Source organism: Lithobates pipiens, unplaced genomic scaffold (assembly GCF_037356315.1).
Source record: "Lithobates pipiens isolate NorthernLeopardFrog02 unplaced genomic scaffold, aLitPip1_a1.2 Scaffold_30, whole genome shotgun sequence".
Taxonomy (NCBI): domain Eukaryota; kingdom Metazoa; phylum Chordata; class Amphibia; order Anura; family Ranidae; genus Lithobates; species Lithobates pipiens.
The window spans coordinates 69,870,341-69,889,380 of NW_027507791.1; the positions used below are offsets into that span (position 1 = coordinate 69,870,341).

The 19,040-nt window shown below is 40.4% G+C and overlaps 1 protein-coding gene across 1 annotated transcript in view; it reads left to right on the forward strand.

Moving 5' to 3' along the window:
• Positions 1 to 19,040, forward strand: part of RTN1 (reticulon 1) — a 279,807-nt gene that overhangs the window by 155,227 nt on the left and 105,540 nt on the right. Inside the window, exon 3 of the mRNA XM_077464393.1 lies at positions 2,013 to 2,789. Coding sequence (XP_077320519.1) covers positions 2,013 to 2,789 — 777 coding nt within the window. The remainder of the gene's footprint in view (positions 1 to 2,012; positions 2,790 to 19,040) is intronic.

Here is a 19,040-nt window from a genome sequence, read left to right on the forward strand (position 1 = left end):
AAGGGGAACATATTTTATCCTATGCACAGAAGTCTGTCCAGAGGAGTCATCTTGTCTATCGGCAAGCCTTTTCTTCACATGTGTGATGCAGAACCATTCAGTCGGAAAGGCACCCCAATGTATGCACATGGCATAATGCACAATAACACAAATGTATTTTTACTTTAGGATAGAGTAGTAAGGGTTTTGTGCTGTCAGTGTATCATTGGGGAAAATTCAATCACTTCCTGTCTCCAAGACACAACCAGAAGTAAGGGAAAGTCTCCCAAATTGAGGGGTTTTCACCTCTTAGTTGTCCCCAGGACCGATGTCCCCATCGGAAGATTTCCCTTCATCTCTTTTTCTGAGGACAATTCTAAAATGTTGGATTTCCACCTATTTCTTTCTCAGGGACAGTGATCACCACTACAGATAGGTTGATTCTCCCCAATGTGGTTACAGACAGTAGCACACAAATTATAGAAGGTCTAACCCAGAGGTAGGCAACCTCTGCCCTCCAGCAGTGGTGAAACTACAAGTTCCATGAGACATTGCAAGACCCTCACAATCACAGGCATGACTCCTAGAGGCATGATGGGATTTGTAGTTCCACCACAGCTGGAGGGCCAAGTTTGCCTACCCCTGGTCTAACCCTTCTATCCAAAAATAAAAAATAAAAACTGCCAGAAGACACACTTTGCCAAAGCCTAGGAACATTGCGTGTACATTAGTCCCCAGCACTTGTGTATTGTCATGAAGGTTATTTCACAGTTACTCACAGCTACATTTTTTTTTCTTTGGATTGAGTGAAAAGGGTTAGAACCACCTTTTGAAGTCATAATCATTTACAATCCAATAAGAACGTAAACAAATATCCAAGAATCCAAGGTTTTGAATCACTATAAAAACAAATATACAAGTAAAAAATAAGAATAATAATACCCTTTGACTTTTATATTCATTATTTTTTACTTCTATATTCATTTATATATTCGTGACCTTTTATATTTATGGACTTTGTATTTATCGTTGTTTTGTAGCCCTGATAAAGGGGAAGTGTGTTTGACCCCTGAAACACGTTTTTATTTTTCTGCTATGAATCAATTGTATAATTGAAAATGCTGGGCTCTTAGATATTTGTTTGGCACTCTTATATTGGATTGTTTGTAGTGGATTCTCAACTCTGGGTTCTTTCCTTGCTCTGGAGGGGAGTCTTTGTTTTGTGTAGTGCTGCCCAGTGATAATTTTAGTGTCCCTTAGAAAATATGAATCCAGCGCCCCATTTGTTTTTGTGTTTGAGGTTATTATTACTGTTTGTGTTGCCGTTTGGGAGATTTTTCCTCACTTCCAACTATTACTACTTAAAAGTAGGAAATCCGTTTTGAGTTCCTTTGTTTTTCCCTTTTTTTCTCCACACTATGTTATGGCATTTGATACACAACTGACAGGAGCCCACACCATATGTCAGGATACTTCAATGGATCTCTAATGATATTGGTGTGCCGCCTTGGTGTGTCTGGAGGGCTTCTGGTTCTTGTGTCCCTAGGCCTGAGTGTTGAGCTGACTGGCTCCAGCCTTTCCCGCCTGCACTTATCCTCCCAGGCCCATCAACTTTGTTTGTGTACTGGCAATGTGTATACTTCTGCAATACCTGCCATATTGACTCAGGTCTGGGCGTTGAAGGGCCTTGTACCTTTGCCTTTATCTGACATGACTCTCTTGTAAACTCTTTACAAATAAAGATTACTAAAAAAAAAAAAAAAGGAAATGCCATTATTGCCATTTGCCATGGGAATGGAAAAGTAACAGTAAAGTACACCTGTCCTGGTTATATCACCCCAATGAGGACTCAGGCAACAGAAAAACGTATCAGATGTTCTTATCCATATGTACTTTAAGTCAAATCGGGTTGGTGAGTGAAATAAGGCAATGATACTGTAAACAGCGAATAAATTGTATCCCCCCACTTAATTATGCAAGTCTCTGAGGAGCTGCTTTCTCTGACTATACTTTTTGTTTTTGTTTGCATCCAGATGGATATACAGAACCATCTGGCTCGGAGAAACAGAGTAAATTCCACATATCTGAAGATGAACTTATCAGTGCCATGAAAGCAAAAGATGCAACAAAAAGCTTTTCCTATGAAACAACTGAAGAACAGAAAGCTCCTAGTGTTTACTCTGAAAAAATGGATCATAAGAGCATGCCAGGGCTACCAGCTGTCCCTTCTTCGGCAGATAATGAGGCTTCAAGCGTGGAATCTGGTGACTCTGAAATAGAGCTTGTTTCCGAAGATCAGCTGGCAGGAGAAGAGGCCATGCAATCTGCTTACATGACATTCAGCCACATCGGTGGTCCGCCACCCTCACCTGCCTCCCCATCCATACAATACAGTATACTGAGGGAGGAACGTGAAGCTGAACTTGACAGTGAGCTCATTATTGAGTCATGTGATGGATCTTCTGCTTCTGAAGAAAGCCCAAAGAGAGACCAAGACTCTCCTTTGATGAGACCAATGATGGACATTATCGAAGAAGAAAATGGTTCAAGAACTGAAAGCTTTGATGCCTCAGACTTCGACTCTTGTAGCTCTACAGAGAGGAAGCTCAATATGGAGAATCTGGCAGAATCAGCTGCTTATATAAAGGGCTTGTATACTGCAGAAGGACGGGCAGATCTACTAATGATCAAGAAAGATGAAACCTTACACCAGAGAAAAGGTGTTGAAGCATCAACCTGTCCAAGTAGAGCATCCGGAAGGCTGGTCACAGAGATGGCCCCCTCAACAGCATTGCTAAGCAGGAAGAAAGGTAATTTACCTTTATATAATTCATTTCTATGCAACTGTAAATTAAACAGTGGCAATATTGCATGTAGTAACCATTTAGAATACAGTCTAGTACAAGATTAGAAAATGAATTGGCTGCTATATGCAACTAATCTCTTTTGATTTTAATGTATATAACGCATGACCATAGGTACATTTGATTTATGTGGTCCAATGGTACCCATAGGCATTTTTGGCTCTATTAGAAGATGTATGATATATTCCTTACCCTTCTGGTCAGTTTCCTGATTGCTGTTGTTCCCCCTAATAAGTCAGCACCAGCCTACTAAAAAGCCAGTTGAAACAGTCATGTACTGTATAATGGCTTTATTGGGGTTCTCCTGGCTTGACAAGTCCCTAAGATGTCAAAAATGTAAACATGCATAGAAACCAGATTCATTTTTTTTTTTTTTCTGAAGTTAGAAGCTGATTGGCTACCATGCACAGCTGCGCCAGATTTTGCACTCCAGTTTTAGGAAATCAACCTCATGTGTATGTTGCTCCACCTACTCATGTGCATGTCACTGCACATAAGTCTTGAATGCTGCAAGTCACATAACCCACTTGCTTCATTACCCTAGAGAGATGAATGACTTACATTTTTAAACCTCCCTACCTGCACCCTATGTTTCCACCTGCATAAGTTATACATTGATCAAGTAGCTTTATGGTGTCATTTGTTGCCCTGTACACACACCCTATTGTAGAGTAAATCTTCACATTCTGGTGGCAGTAGTCTCTGTTTGTGTTCAAACATGCGGCATAGCATTACACAGGTTAATGCATGTCCTATATCAGGGGTAGGCAACCTTCAAGAGATTGAGATCTACTTGAACAACACTGATGAATTCAAAAGTGTACCGGCCACAGTGCACCCCCTCCCCCACCAAAAAAAACACAGTAAGACCAACTTTTTTTTTGATGAAATATTACAAGAGAATGCAGGGTTTAGGAGTAGGGATGGGCAAACAGTTCGGCCTGAGCATTTTTTCAATGTGCAGTTCACTCGTTTTCCCCAGAGTTTAGTTGGTCAAGCGTCACTTTTTAAAGCATACCCAATCAGCTGTAAGGAAACTAAAAAAACAGTGTAAGTGCACTTTCAAAGTGCACAGTCTATTTGCTTTTAAATCCACCCCATTTTCTAGTAATGTTGGGAAGGTTTAGAGCCTTCAACAGTGTATTGCTCAGCTGGATGAGAAAAAGTGTTATTACCCTGTTTTATGGCAATTTATCCATTTATTTTCATTTGTTTTCCATTTGCTATATACTATTTTCATATTGTTTACACTATCAGTATTTTTAACCCTGATGAAGAGGATGCAGATCCCAGAAATATCCTACCGATCTACTGATCGACTTCTGTCCAATAGGTAGGGCCACACACAGAAATTTAGCTGGTCTCTGCTAAACTGGCCAAATTTTGATCCATGTGAAGCTACTACATTGTAAGAGGTTGCCAGGGGAATGGTAAAAGAAGTCTGGGGAAGCATACTGCGCTGCAGTGATGGCTTTTTTTATTTTACTGCTTTTTATTGTCCTCATTGCCTATTTGTTGCCTGTGCATTGACACGAGTGCCTGTTGCTGATGTATTACCATCATTGTCTATTTGTTGTGCCTGTATTACCATTAAGTTGCCCACATTTGTTGGCCATTTGTTGTCACTGGTGTGTATGAGCAGCAATGCTATTTTACACATCTGGTGTGTGGAATAGAATGTCACCCTTTCCAACCTCTTGACACTGTAGGACACAAGAGGTGATATAGAGATTGTCCGGGAGGAACCAAAGCGGCCATATACCAAAGCGGTACTATATTCCACACATCTGGTGATGTGGAATAGTATCAGCATACAGAGCTCTGCAAGTGAGCAAAGTTCCCCCAAACTGGTCACCAGACAGGTAGGTATTAATTTGCTTTTTTCAATGGCTTATACCAGTGATGGCGAACCTTGGCACCCCAGATGTTTTGGAACTACATTTCCCATGATGCTCTAGCACTCTGCAGTGTAGTGGAGCATCATAGGAAATGTTGTTCCAAAACATCTGGGGTGCCAAGATTCGCCATCACTGGCTTATGCTCTTCTGAGTTTCCTTCCTGACAGGGCCACTTTTACAGTCTTTTGGGTATATTGTTAGTAGCCCTTTTCACTTTACAGGTTCCCTTTAAGAAGTAAACTAGAAGGTGGTTGAATTCCCTGGTGCCTACCTACATCTAAAACATTTTTTTTTAGCAGGCTGATCCTCTAGGCCAGTTATTTTCTATCAGGGTTCCTTCAGACATTGCTAGCGGTTCCTTGTGCTCTGGCTAAATTCACCATCAAAGGTGCATATTTTCAGGACCGACACCACTTGTCAGATCCAGCGGTATGATGTCAGCGATCTTTTTAGCTGTATGTAAGGGGTAGAATTTTTACCTCTACTGTAAGATGGGAATTTTTCTAGTTGATCACCAATGTTTGAGGCATTTTTCTTACTGACTCCATGAATTTTTTTAAGGGTTCCATGACACCTGAAAATTTATATCAAGGGTTTCATTGGGGTAAGAAGGTTAAAAAAGCTGATCTAGCCTATATAGGCCTACATAAAGATAAAGGACATAAGGTATATGGAATACATTATGTATGTGAATTCTGTTCAGATTCTGTTCCAGGACACCCTAACTTTTTTTCTTGTTTGGATTCCAATCATTTTATTTAATTTTTTTCAAATAAACAATATAAATAGTATAAGGATAACAAAAGTATCTCCAGTATTAATAACAGTAAGGGCCGGTTCACACAGGGGGCGACACGAGGCAACACGACTTGCCGTGCCGCGACCTGACAAGTCGCCCCCGTTCTGTACAATGGAACCGTTCTAAGAGGAGCGACTCGAGTCGCTCCGTCTTAGAAAAAAGGTTCCTGTACTACCTTTGGGCGACCTCGGGGCGACTTGCATTGACTTCTATACAGAAGTCATTTGCAAGTCGCCGCTGAGGTCGCGGCAGGTCGCGGCGAGGCAAGTCGTGTCGCCTCGCATCGCCCCCAGTGTGAACCGGCCCTTAAGCACATATGACAAAATACAAAACATAGGGAGGGTCAAATATCGAACATAGGGGACACTAAGCATATGTACCAGTCAAATAAAAAGAAAAAGTAATGGGACGATCATCACATAATTAGCAAACAGGACAAAATGATGGTGAGCAAATGTAGGCTCAGAAGAAGCCATAACAGCCACATTTGTGGACATAATGGGATTGTAATAAAGCAATGTAAAGGAAAAAAAGGGGGGGAGTGAAATGTGGGAAAGGGAAAGCCAAGTAGGCTTGTATCAAATACCTGAGAATACAATCATGTCAATAGCAGAGGAAAGCATGACTGAGAACTAGAAAAACAACGTAGTAGAAAGAAAGTAATAGGAAATAAAGAACGGAGGAATAAAGTAGGGAGGGTCATCCCAGAATTCGTTAGTCTACAGACAAATACTGAATCCAAGAATCCCACACCCCCTCAAAATTTGAGGTATCGTTCTGGTGGGTACAGGTAAGCTTATCATTAACCATGATCCAATTTAGTTTGAGTTTGACATGATCATGTGGTGTCATAGGCTATTTCCAGTATTCCGCAATGGTGATTCTAGCTACCAAAATGATATATAAAATCAGCTTTGCAGATTTCTTTGGGACTTCAGGGGGTAATTTTTTTTTTAAAATCAATTGGTATGATATCATTGACCACATGTTCGTTAAGTAAAGGACAAAAAACAGCATACTGTATAAGAGTAAATAGTTAATAGTTAAGAAAGTTACAAAGCATGGTCAACCAAACGTTATTCTATTCACACCGTGACTTTTTAATTATTCCTCTTCCATCTCCAACAAATATTCACCCATCAAGCCTAAAGAATTAGTTGCATACCCAACACATGCCCATAGCCAAAGCTGTTGACTGTCACCATTTTAGATTTCTAGCGAAATATTTTTCTTGTGTTTGTCTATCCTTTTAAGGGGGCGAGAAAACAGATGTTTTAATTAGTAAAAGGCGTGCAGTGTTTCTAAATGAAGTATTACATCCACTATCAGTGCGGTATATGGATGAACAGCACTAGGCCTGGATACTGTTAATTGGTTAATAAATCTTTATGGCACAATTTTATGCTGACCCATAGAAGTAAATGTGTATTCCGCTATTATTACGCTGTGTTCTCAGTCATTAATATCGTTTACTGCATTGCGTGTTTTTGTCATGCATTGTTCACCTTTCAAAAGAAAGTGTTGTACACAATTGTCTAGATGTTTTTATTGGGAAATGTATGATGTACAGTAGTGATTAGGATAGCGGTTTGTTTTGTTTGCTTTAGTATTCTTGCCATATTGTTTAACTTGATTTTGCTAAAAATGGCCTTTGTTCTTAAAGTGGTTCTAAACGCTGGACATTTTTTTTTTTTTTTTTACCTTAAAGGCGTTCTCTGCAATAAGGTAAAAAACTGCCATTACTTGTATTGCCCCTCACCCACCTGTATACTTACCTGAGCCCGATCCAGTGCTGTGCCCATCTCCTCTTTCTCAGCTCACAGAGGGAGCCGTGAGAGCCATCGGCTCCTGCTGCTGTCAATCAAATCCTGTGAGTAGAAAGCAGGGGGTGGGGCTGAGCCATGCTGTGTGTCAATAGACACACACAGCCCAGCTCAGGAGCAAACCCACAGGTGTGTCCCCCCATAGGAAGCAACTTATTATGGTGGCTCACCAAGAAGAGGAGGAGTCCAGAGCACTGGCAGGGGACCCGAGAAGAGGAGGTTCAGGGCCACTCTGTGCAATATCATTGCACAGAGCAGGTAAGTATAGCGTGTATATTATTTTAATAAAAAAAAAAAAAAAAAAAAGCTTTACAAATGGTTTAAAGTACAGGTTGTAAGAGTGATAAGTGATAGGAAGGAAGTTTTCTTCTTTACTGTAACTTAACTCAAGCAGTACATGTCTACTGTAGTGGAGCTTATTGGCACAACTGAAATGCCTGGCCCTGCCCCTTTCCCCCAAGGCCCCACCCCTTGATTGTTTTCCATTTACTTAGTCCTTGTGCTACAAGCCCAACAGTTTATACATTCTTATTTTTTTCTTCTGAACGGTGCAAATGAAACAGTATCAGCTAAATAACTTTTAACTTACATAAAAGGGAATGTTGTATTTCTCCGGGGGGGGCTCCTCCATTGGCATAGATTGTAGTCGTCTATCAGAGACTTCCAACTGAGCCATGTTACATGATGATAGATGAGTTCCAGTTCTCTAGTTGTTCAGCCCACCAACAGGTTCTTATTTCTTGGCAGGGATCCCAAATTCCATTAGGTAGCGCTGATGATACAAGATTAACTTTAAAGTTCAGTTTGCAATAAAGTTCCTTATTCTGCTGGAGATGCTCAAGAGCCGGGTTGCAATAATCTCTAAAGTAACTAAGCATTTGCGGCCACCTAGGATACAGCATTGCTGAGAAGGATGAGTATGAAGCCACGGCCAAAGGAAGGCCGTGACTATCCCATTTGAACATAATTGCACACCCCCAGTGTGCAGCACTGTTGTTGAAAGCACAACAGTGCTTTCAAATTCCCCCTCCTTCACTGTCCCCCTCTTGATAAGCAAAAAATCATAAAATCTATGGAAATGTTTGACCATTGTTCCAGAAGAGCATTTATGAGGTCAGGCATTGATGTGGACAAGAAGGACTGCCTTGCAGCCTCCACTCTAATTCATCCCAAAGATGTTCTATCTGGTTGAGGCCAGTCAAGTTCCTCCACCCCAAACTCGCTCATCCATGTATTTATGGACCTTGCTTTGTGCACTGGTGCGTATCCCCCATCCCCAAACTGTTCCTACAAAGTTGGAAGCATGAAATTGTCCAAAATGTTCTGGTATTCTACAAAGCAAGGTCCATAAAGACATGGATGAGCGAGTTTGGGGTGGAGGAACTTGGCTGGTCTGCACAGAGTCCTGACCTTGACCCGATAGAACACCTTTGGGATGAATTAGAGCAGAGACTGCAAGCCAGGTCTTATCTTCCAGATCAGTACCTGACCTCACAAATATGCTTCTAGAAGAATGGTCAAACATTCCCATAGACACAATCCTAACCCTTGTGGACAGCCTTCCTAGAAGTAGACATGTGCAAAAGGAAAAAATTTGTTTAGTTTTGTTTCGTTTTAATTAGTTAATTCATTAATTTCGTTTAGTTATATTCGTTAACTTCCTTAAATTCGTTTTCGGATTTAGTTTAGTTTTCTACCGAATTCGAAAAATCGGCCACATTTGAAAATATTTCAACCAAATTCGAAAATATTTCTACCGCATTCGAAATGATTTCAACATGATTCGACATTATTTCAACCGCATTCGAAATGATTTCAACATGATTCGACATTATTTCAACCACATTCGAAAATATTTTGTGACCCGACTTTAGGGCCATGTATCTCGGGGTCACTTGGTGCTAGAAACTCCAAATTTGGATATGTTGGGTTTCTAGCTATAAGTGACCCCGAGATATGTGGCCCCAAAATCGGGTCTCAAAATGTCATTCTCTGCTCTAATAACTAATAACATTTTGCGACCCGATTTTGGGGCCACATATCTCTGGGTGACTTATAGCTAGAAACCCCAAATTTGGTATGCAAACACAATAATACTAGCACTACAACATATCCAAATTTTAAGTGTCTAGCACCAAGTGACCCTGAGATACATGGCCCTAAAGTCGGGTCACAAAATATTTCCGAATGCGTTTGAAATAATTTCGAATGCGGTTGAAATCATTTAGAATCATGTCGAATTCATTCGAATTAATTCGTTATATTTCTTTCGTATTCGTTGTAATTTGTTTTTTTTTTTATTCGGATGCATCCGAATGTCCGAAAGATGCAAAATTCGGCCGAATTTCGATTCGTTACGAAACGAATTGCACAAGCCTACCTAGAAGAGTTGAAGCTGTTATAGCTGCAAAGGGTGGGCCAACTCAATATTGAACCCAACGGACTAAGACTGGGATGCCATTGAAGTTCATGTGCGTGTAAAGGCAGACGCCCCAATGCTTTTGTCAATTTAGTGTATATGTGTGGTTATTTAAAGGTTCAAAGAGATCTCCATCACTGTCTTTCCCCAGCCACAGCTGACAAACTGATCCTCAACAGCACCATTCAGCGTATGTATATGTAACATTTTGTATATGTATTTAGGCGGGACTGATAACATCATATGATGATATGAAATGGGAGAAGCCATTTGCTCTCTGGTTCTGATTGGTGGATTTTCACTTAAATACTTGTGCACAACTGCATGCACTTATCACATTGCCTGACGAAGGTTGTCCTGTGTGACTCTAAAACCTTGCAGTACACAAATTGTGATGTGATCGTTCTTTAATAATAATAAAAAAAAAAGTTTGGACGTAATTTAAGATTTTTTGTGTACTGGCGAAGACTTACCTTATCTCGCCACCTGTCAAACTCCTCTGAAAATCAATCTGAATGCAGATTGCTTTTCAAAGGATCAGCAATTTAGAAGCACAATAAAACCTGCTCTATTCAGTGTCACTCAATCCAGTATGAGTTTTGCTGGTTTTGGGCAACTATTTAGCAACTATTCTGTCAGAGGTGGCATATGCAGTACGGTTTCAGCAGTTTTTGTCTACTGGAAAATTGTCTCTCAAGTTAAAGCGGTGCGTTCTTCATGGAGATAAAATATTGATTGTTGTTTTTCTGTTTCAATATTTTATTGCATTTTTCGAGGAAATATAGAACAACAGAGTCATTTGCGAAGTGGCTGTAAAGAACTGCCAGACATACAAAGCAGTATAAGGGAAAGACTAGTATCCAGGGCTATAAGACATTTGTGCAGATAGTCCAAAATAATGCAGAACCTTTGATGCCCCTGAGTGGTGACCCACATTCCCCGACCCAAGCCTTCTTAGATATATATATATATATATATATATGCCCATAGTGGCAAAGTTGGAGGGGGAAGGGAGAGGCATAGATATAGAAATGAATAGTAGAAAGAAGAAATAGACAAAAAAGATCCAATAACCCCAAGGGCAAGATAACAGATACTGGGTAGATTTAAAGTGGAACTACACTGCATTTGAGCACCACAAACCTAAAACACTATATAATACTTTTTTAATTTTCAAAGCAAACTCGCCCAACGATCCATGTCTCTATGCTTTATTTTGCTGAAAAATCACTTTAAAAAACACCCCCTAGCATTTCTGGCTGTGGCATTCTTTAATAAGGGCAGAGGATTCATGTAGCATTTACTTCCTGGTATCCATCTGCCCTTAGCTCAGGCATGCAGGCCAGGAGGGTGTGTTTAGCCTGAGAAATCCCTCCTCCCCTCCTGACGACTCCTGGGACATATGACATCATTTACCTTGGCATGGAAACCATGAAGTAACTGAATAAATGTAAAAAAAAAGTTCAACAAGTAAATATGATATACTTTCCTATCTATTTACTAATAATAGCAGCATAAGGGTTAAAAGTAGTCAATATAATTGAGAGAGTGAAGTTCCACTTTAAGGTAGGAAACAACTATCCTAGACGGGGGTCCCAGTCTTTGAGGATATATGATTGGTGTGTATAGCTGGAAAAAAAAACCCTCCTCTCCTCCTGAAGTTTCCTGGAACATTTGACATCATTTGCCTAGGCAGTGAAACCAGGAAGTAACTGAATAAATGTAAAAGAAGTTTAAAATAAGTAAATATGATAATGTAAATAAGGAAGTTACTGCGCTAATTTTAAATAAGAAGAAAGCTGCTACATAAACAATGTGACAAACATATGAAACATGGATGATAGATATTGTAGCGCTAACAAGTGAACACATATATTGATATATAAGTGAAACAGTGCAAAAAACAAATATACAAAAGTAACATATATAGAGATGTGAAAAAGTCCAGTGAATGTGAAAATCTTTAAAAGAGGCCTTTTGCATCAACCACCAAATGATGATAAATCAAGGATGGAATAAGCTGGCACTGTCCAGTATGGGAAGCAACAAAGATGGTAAATCTTCAACTAAAAAGAGAGGTATATATACTCTTACCGGAACAGGTGGACACGAGTGTCAGCAACAATGAGTCATAGAAGCATGGGTACCGGAATCGGCGGATAAATGGAACTCCAAGGGATCCAGGACCTCAAAGCACGAATCCTGGGTTGTTGTAGGTAACCATCAAACGAACTTCCCATGGAAGGAGCACCAGGGCTGGACCTTAGGTATGTGGAGACTGGCTGGACCGCAAGGCAACTCACATGCAGATGGTTATGTAAAGAAAAAATGCTTCCATATGGTGTAAGTCAAAAAATTGGGGTTTTTTATTTCTAAAAACCAGCATACAGCAATAAGAGTAAAAAACAGTGATCACAGGATAAAATTCAGGGCAATGTGGGGAGCGATAAGCCAAGCCTGGTGCGTTTCGTCCCAAAGGACTTCAACTGGGTTCACCAAGTAAATATGATATACTTTCCTATCTATTTACTAATGCTAGCAGCATAAGGATTAAAAATAGTCAATATAGTTGAGAGAGGTCCCAGACTTTGAGGAATTTTGGTTGAGCCACTAGATACTAGAAATGTTCTCATTGACAAGCAGCACATTCATATGTGTTTCACTTTCTAGCAAGGCCACTGTAGGTTTCTTCTAACGTCTAGCAATGATCTTTTAGGCCCCTTTTACACTGACGGACCAATCGGGTCCACCTGTCAGTTACATAGTAGGTGAGGTTGAAAAAAGACACAAGTCCATCAAGTCCAACTATGTGCGTGATTATGTCAGTATTATATTTTATATCCCTGTATGTTGCAGTTGTTCAGGTGGTTATCTAATAGTTTCTTGAAACTATCAATGCTCCCCGCTGAAACCACCGCCTGTGGAAGGGAATTTCACATTCTTGCCAGTCTTACAGTAAAGAACCCTCTACGTAGTTTAAGGTTAAACCTCTTTTCTTCTAATTTTAATGAGTTGCCACGAGTCTTGTTAAACTCACTTTTGTGAAAAAGTTTTATCCCTATTGTGGGGTCACCAGTATGATATTTGTATATTGAAATCATATCCCCTCTCAAGCGTCTCTTCTTGAGTGAATAAGTTCAGTGCTCGCAACCATTCCTCATAACTAATATCCTCCAGACCCTTTAATAGCTTTGTTGCCCTTCTTTGTACTCGCTCCATTTCCAGTACATCCTTCCTGAGGACTAGTGCCCAGAACTGGACAGCATACTCCAGGTGCAGCCAGACCAGAGTCTTGTAGAGCGGGAGAATTATCGTTTTATCTCTGGACAGACAGTTTTTCCACCAGACCCGATTGGACCCTCTATTGCTCTCTACGGAGCAGTGGATGTTGGCAAACGTGTCCACTGACACCCGCCGGCATCCGATCGGGTCTGCTAAAAATAGACGGGGATCCGTCTGGCAGATCAGATTGGATGTCAGTCGGATGGAAACAGACAGGTGGTACGTTTCCATCCGACCGCCCCATAGAGAACAGCGGGCTGTGTCCGTGTCTGCTCTCCGGACCTGTCATCTGACAGCTCAGTGGGGATCAGCAGAGAGATCCCCCGCTGAGCAGATAGATCAACTTGACGGAGTCCACTCCATCTGAAAGGGGCCTTTAGCCGTTATAAAGAAGGAAGTTATTGATGGACTGTTGTTTTTGATATGGAAGTTGCTGAAAAACACATATTGGAAATAATTCCGTCTATAGTGTTCTGATTCTAATCAATACATTGTGAAATTTCATCTCCTGCTCTGTACTTCTCCTGCAAGTGAGAGAAGTGTGAATATACCTTGCAGATAAAGCAATAAAGAGCTGGATGTTCTACAGAGCGGATATGTTGCATATCATTTTCTCATCAGCTCACAGACATCATGCACATCACATCTTGACCTTATCACATGTGCACTGAATGAGAAAATCCTTGTAAAAAAAACAAGATCTCAGAGGGTAGAGTAATCATTATCCTGTTTTTCGCATGATATGTTGTTTTTTTCCAGTGTAAATGAAGCCTGCACTAAGAAAAAGATCAAGCCTGCCACCTCCTGAACTCCTAAAAATGTGACTTAGCCTGCCTTTCTTTCTAAACCAATGGCTCCAGTACTCTTTAAAGCGGAACCTCAATCAACCAGTAGTTTATCTTGGTTTTGGGCACCCCATCTAAATTAGTCCCACCCCTTACTTCTCAAGTGGCTATTTGGGGATCTCTGGAGAGAGGGGGGTGAGACAGAGAGAGGGGGTGGAAAAGGGGGTGAGAGAGCGGGAGGGGAGAAAGAGGTGGGGAGAGAGGGGGGAGGGGTGAGAAGGAGGGGATGAGAGAGAGGGAAGGGGGTGAGAGGGAGGGAAGGGGGTGAGAGGGAGGGAAGGGGGTGAGAGGGAGGGGTGGGGGGTTGATAGAGAGGTGGGCTCCCCTATCCCCCTATACTACACTAGGAGACAAGGCATGATAACCCGGGACTCCGACCTGCTCTGTTAACTGAGCTGCTTCCAGGATTGGAGGCTGCAGTCACCGCCACCTCTGGCTTCCGCTTCACTCCCCTGTCACCGAATAGCAAGTCCACAGCCACTCCCGTGTCACCCCTTTTGGTAGCTTTAACAATGTAGCAATGTCAGCCCTTCTCTGCAGTCCTTGTAGTGTCTTTTCTGCCTGGGGGTAGCGCTGCCCCCCTAAAAAAATTAGACCCAAGGTAAATGCCTTATTAGTTTCATGGTAGATACACCCCTGCAATCAACATTGACTATTTTTGATCCTTATGCTGCTAGCATTCATAAATAGATAGGGAAGTATGTCATATTTATTTGTTTTAAACTTTTTTTTTTTACATTTCTTCAGTTATTTCCTGGTTTACAGGCCTGGGCAAATGATGTCATACATCTCAGGAGTCTACAGGAGAGGTTTTCCCAGCTAAGCACACCCTCCTGCCTGCATCCCTGTGCTAAGGGCAGATGGATTCCAAGAAGTAAATGCTACATTAACCATCTGTCTTGCAGGTTGAGCTGAGAAAACCCCTTCTCCCCTCCTGTGGTCTCCTGAGATGTATGACATCATTGGGCTGGGCCTGAAAACCAGAACGTAACTGAAGAAATGTATATATATAAAAAAAAAAAACTTAAAACAAGTAAATATGAGATACTTTCATATCTATTTACCAATGTTAACAGCATAAGCATTAAAAATAGTAAATGCTGTTTGAGAGGGTCTGTTTTAAAGAGTACTGGATCCATTGTTTTTCCAATTCGAATTTCCAGGAGTTTTTTTACAGTGGGGAAAAAACAACATTCGAGGTGTGTCTTAAAAGTTAATGTGTTACTAAACCCAGGACCCTGTAGTCACTATATCTGGTCTCCCATAGTACATATCTCCTGGAAAATGGGCAAACTAATATCTACAGGAAAATGGCTGCTATAATATACATTGCGGACTAATGGAAAATGGCCGCTATAATGCTTTACAATGAGAGGCTCCAAAAAAATGGCCACCAATACACATATCCCTATTACACTATATAAGGACACCATTTATGCCAGTCGTTAACCCCTGATGAAGTCACGTGGACATCATGATACGCGGGATTGGGCACTTCAGAAGTGACGCAGGAGGATGAGCTTGGCGCATGTGGATTGTATGTTTGTTTTTACTGATCCAATGTGAGTATTAAATTTGTTTTTGTTTTTTATAAATGTTTTTAAAAACATACTACACTATTGGAGATTCCTTCCTTACATATATCAAGATATTGATGAGATTATCGTGTAGGACCCCAGGATTCTTATATAGGACATTTTCCCGATCCCGGAGATCCACGGGCTGTGTGTAGTACTGAATACATCCTCGGAGGCGGGCGAGATACTTGGACCCCCCCCAGAGAAAGACCCATTTATCTAATACTGTTACCTTACAACAGTAAGGTGGGCTGCTGGAGAGCACTGAGATGTCACAGCAACTATAAGGAATAGACACCAGTCACCTTATTTATTGGTTGGAAGAGATGGTTTATCTACCCCTTCACCTCATTTGACACTTTGCACATTGTTGCTATTATTTATTTCTTTGAACTTATTTTTTTTTCTGTGTATGTATATTATATTCTATTGGATGTTTATTTACACATATTTACTTTGATCACCTTTCTTGATATATTGATACTTGACAGCGTGACATAATCATTCATGGCACCTTTTTAGTCACAGATTTGCTATTCTGTGTTTGCAGCAGTTAAGTTACACTATTTAAAGTGACAGCACGAGAGCATCACCTATTTAGATTAGGAGCCCGGTGCATGGATTAGCGGGGCGGTGCCCCGTATGGACGGGCTGCCACTGGTGGGCACCTGGCTGTGATCCCTGTGAGTATCTACACTTGAGCAGTTTATTGCTTTCTATTGCACTTTAAATATTCACATCAGTCCCTGCCCTCAAGGAGCTTACAATTTAAGGTCCCTTACACATATTCATACATACACATACTAGGGTCAATTTATACAGAAGCCAATTACCAGCGTGGCTTTGGAGTGTGGGAGGAAACTCACACAGTTACAGCGAGAACATGCAAACTCCAGGCAGGAAGTGCCATGGTTGGGATTCAAACCGACTATCCCAGTGCAGCTAGGTATAAGTGCTAACCACATAGCCTCTGTGCTGGGTATAACTTGCCACTGTGGTCCCTAAGAGACGTAAGAAAGCACTAGGTATTACATCCATACACATAGAGCTGCACGATTCTGGCTAAAATGAGAATCATGATTTTTTTGCTAAAGATCACGATTCTCACGGTATAACATCTTCTTTCACATTATACAAAAAAAAAATTGGGCTAACTTTACTGTTTATTTATTTATTTTTTTAATTAAAGTGTATTTTTTTTTTAAATTGCGATTGAAAAACCGCTGTGCAAATACGGTGTGACATAAAATATTGCAACAACCATCATTTCATTCTCTAGGGTCTCTGCTAATTAATATATATATATATATATAATATATATATATATATATAATATATATATATAATATATCATGTTTGGGCGCTCCAAGTAATTTTCTAGCACAAAATAATGATTTTTACTTGGTTTACTTGGTTAAACTTCCCTCATCTACACACCAGAGTTCTTTCCTTTGATAAAAGAACAAAAAGATACTTTGTTTCTACTTATTCACCTGTTGTAATAAAACTTGGCAGGCTGCCTGGATTTTTTTTTTCCGGTTGTGAGAACTCTCTGCACTTGTTAGAAGGATCGTGACATGCTGTTTTGAAGATCGGGAAGGGAAAAAGATTGCGATTTCGATTCTTAACGATTAATCGTGCAGCTCTAATCCCACCTAACTACAAGTGTAGTTGAAGTATCCTTTTTGGTGCACTTGGCCCTTTAATAGTGGTCGAAGCATGCGGCCAGTGTTCATACAGTAACAAACACATTGACAGAGCGATATTATGCAATATTATGCAGTGTAAATATTGTTAGGCGGGTCGATTTTGTTACATTTATGTAAGTGATGTAAGTAATTCCCTGTGTTTGTCCTAGTCTCAGCATGAGCTGCTTGGAACAAATCACAGGCATCTAATTATACTCGTAGAAATGTAAATTGTCTCCGTATCATGTGGAAGCAGTTGAGACGGTGCAGAGTGTTTTCTACCATTGTGTAGGCTGCTGGGGCTATCCTGGAATTAGATTCTGTAAATTAAAGCCACAGTGGGTGGAGCTATTGTAAACACAAGCAGTGATTGGATATGACAGTAGCATCATAAAGCTGGGTACACACTTTTAGTTTTTTCTTTGTTCAACCCCACGGGTTGCACCAAAAAAAAAAAAACGGACAGCTGTTGTGTTCTGACAGGGGGCGCCACCACCGCAACACTCCTATCAGTGCTCACCGCGATTGGTTGAGAGTGCTGATTGGGAGTCAGTCAGCTGCTGGTTTTCCAGCATGCTCACCCAACAGAAGCCAGCCAAACAGCCGGCTTCTGTCGGACAGACTGACATACACATGGGCCGAATGTAGCCCGTTTTTATTTTAATCAGCCGTTCTCTCCCAACATTCGACCCGTGTGTACCCAGATTAAAAATAGATGTAAACTCCAACTGAATTGCAGTTTGCTAGAGCTTTCTCTATGTATCATTTTTCTTTTTTTAAATACAATACCTGTTTTCACATTTTTTCATCCTTCGTTGAATCATAGTGCTACTGATCTCCATACAACTTCTTTGCAGCCACTTCTTGTCTACATGCACTTCAGTGATGAAGGCTGAAGGATCACAGGGGGCACCTTTGGACAGTAGCAGTTTTAATATGGGGGGGAGGGGGGTGTTTGATGTATTAGCAGATTTAGATACACTAAACAAATTAAAGCCGAACTTCAGCTAACACATTATAAGCAGTTACAGCAACAGTTTTTTTTTTCTTTTGGGATAAAGGTTTTACATAAATAAAAGCTGATTATTGTAAGCACCCCTGCTAGTGTTAAATGGTTAGTTTCATCCTTGTAATTGCTACATCTGCAGAGCAGCTTGTTCTTTTTAAAAACAACAGACTTACTGGCTAGATCACAAAGAGAAAATTGAAGAAAACCAGAAAAGAAAACGAGTGCAGCCATCACATATAAGAATTGGTAAGCTGCAAAATAAAAAATGTTTGCTTTTGGATTTAATACCGCTTTAAAGATACACCGTTCATTATTGATGGTCCTGCATGACCACCATTGAGGCTGGTGGTGGCTTTTTTTTTACTTGGATATTTTTGTACTTAGCCACTTGAGCTCCATGACCGGGCCATTTCTTGCTATTTAGCACTGTGCTAATTTAACTGGCAATTGTGCAGTCATGCAACACTGTACACAGACAAAATTTATATCATTTTTTCACACATTTAGAGCTTTCTTTTGATGGTATTTGATCACCAGTGGTTGATTTGTTTTTCGCAATATAAACAGAAAAAGACCCAAAATGTTGGGGAAAAAAATGATATTTTCTACATTTTGCTATAAAACATATCCAACTTATACATATTGCAAAATCTAATTTCTTCATAAATTTTGGCCAAAATGTATTCTGCTACATGCCTTTGGTAAAAAAAAGAAAAATCCCAAGTATATATTGATTGGTTTCCATCAAAGTTATAGTGCCTACAAACTATGGTATAGATACTGGAATTTTTATTTATTTATATACTACTACTGGCGGCAATCAGCGACTTATAGTGGGACTGTCATAGTACATTCTG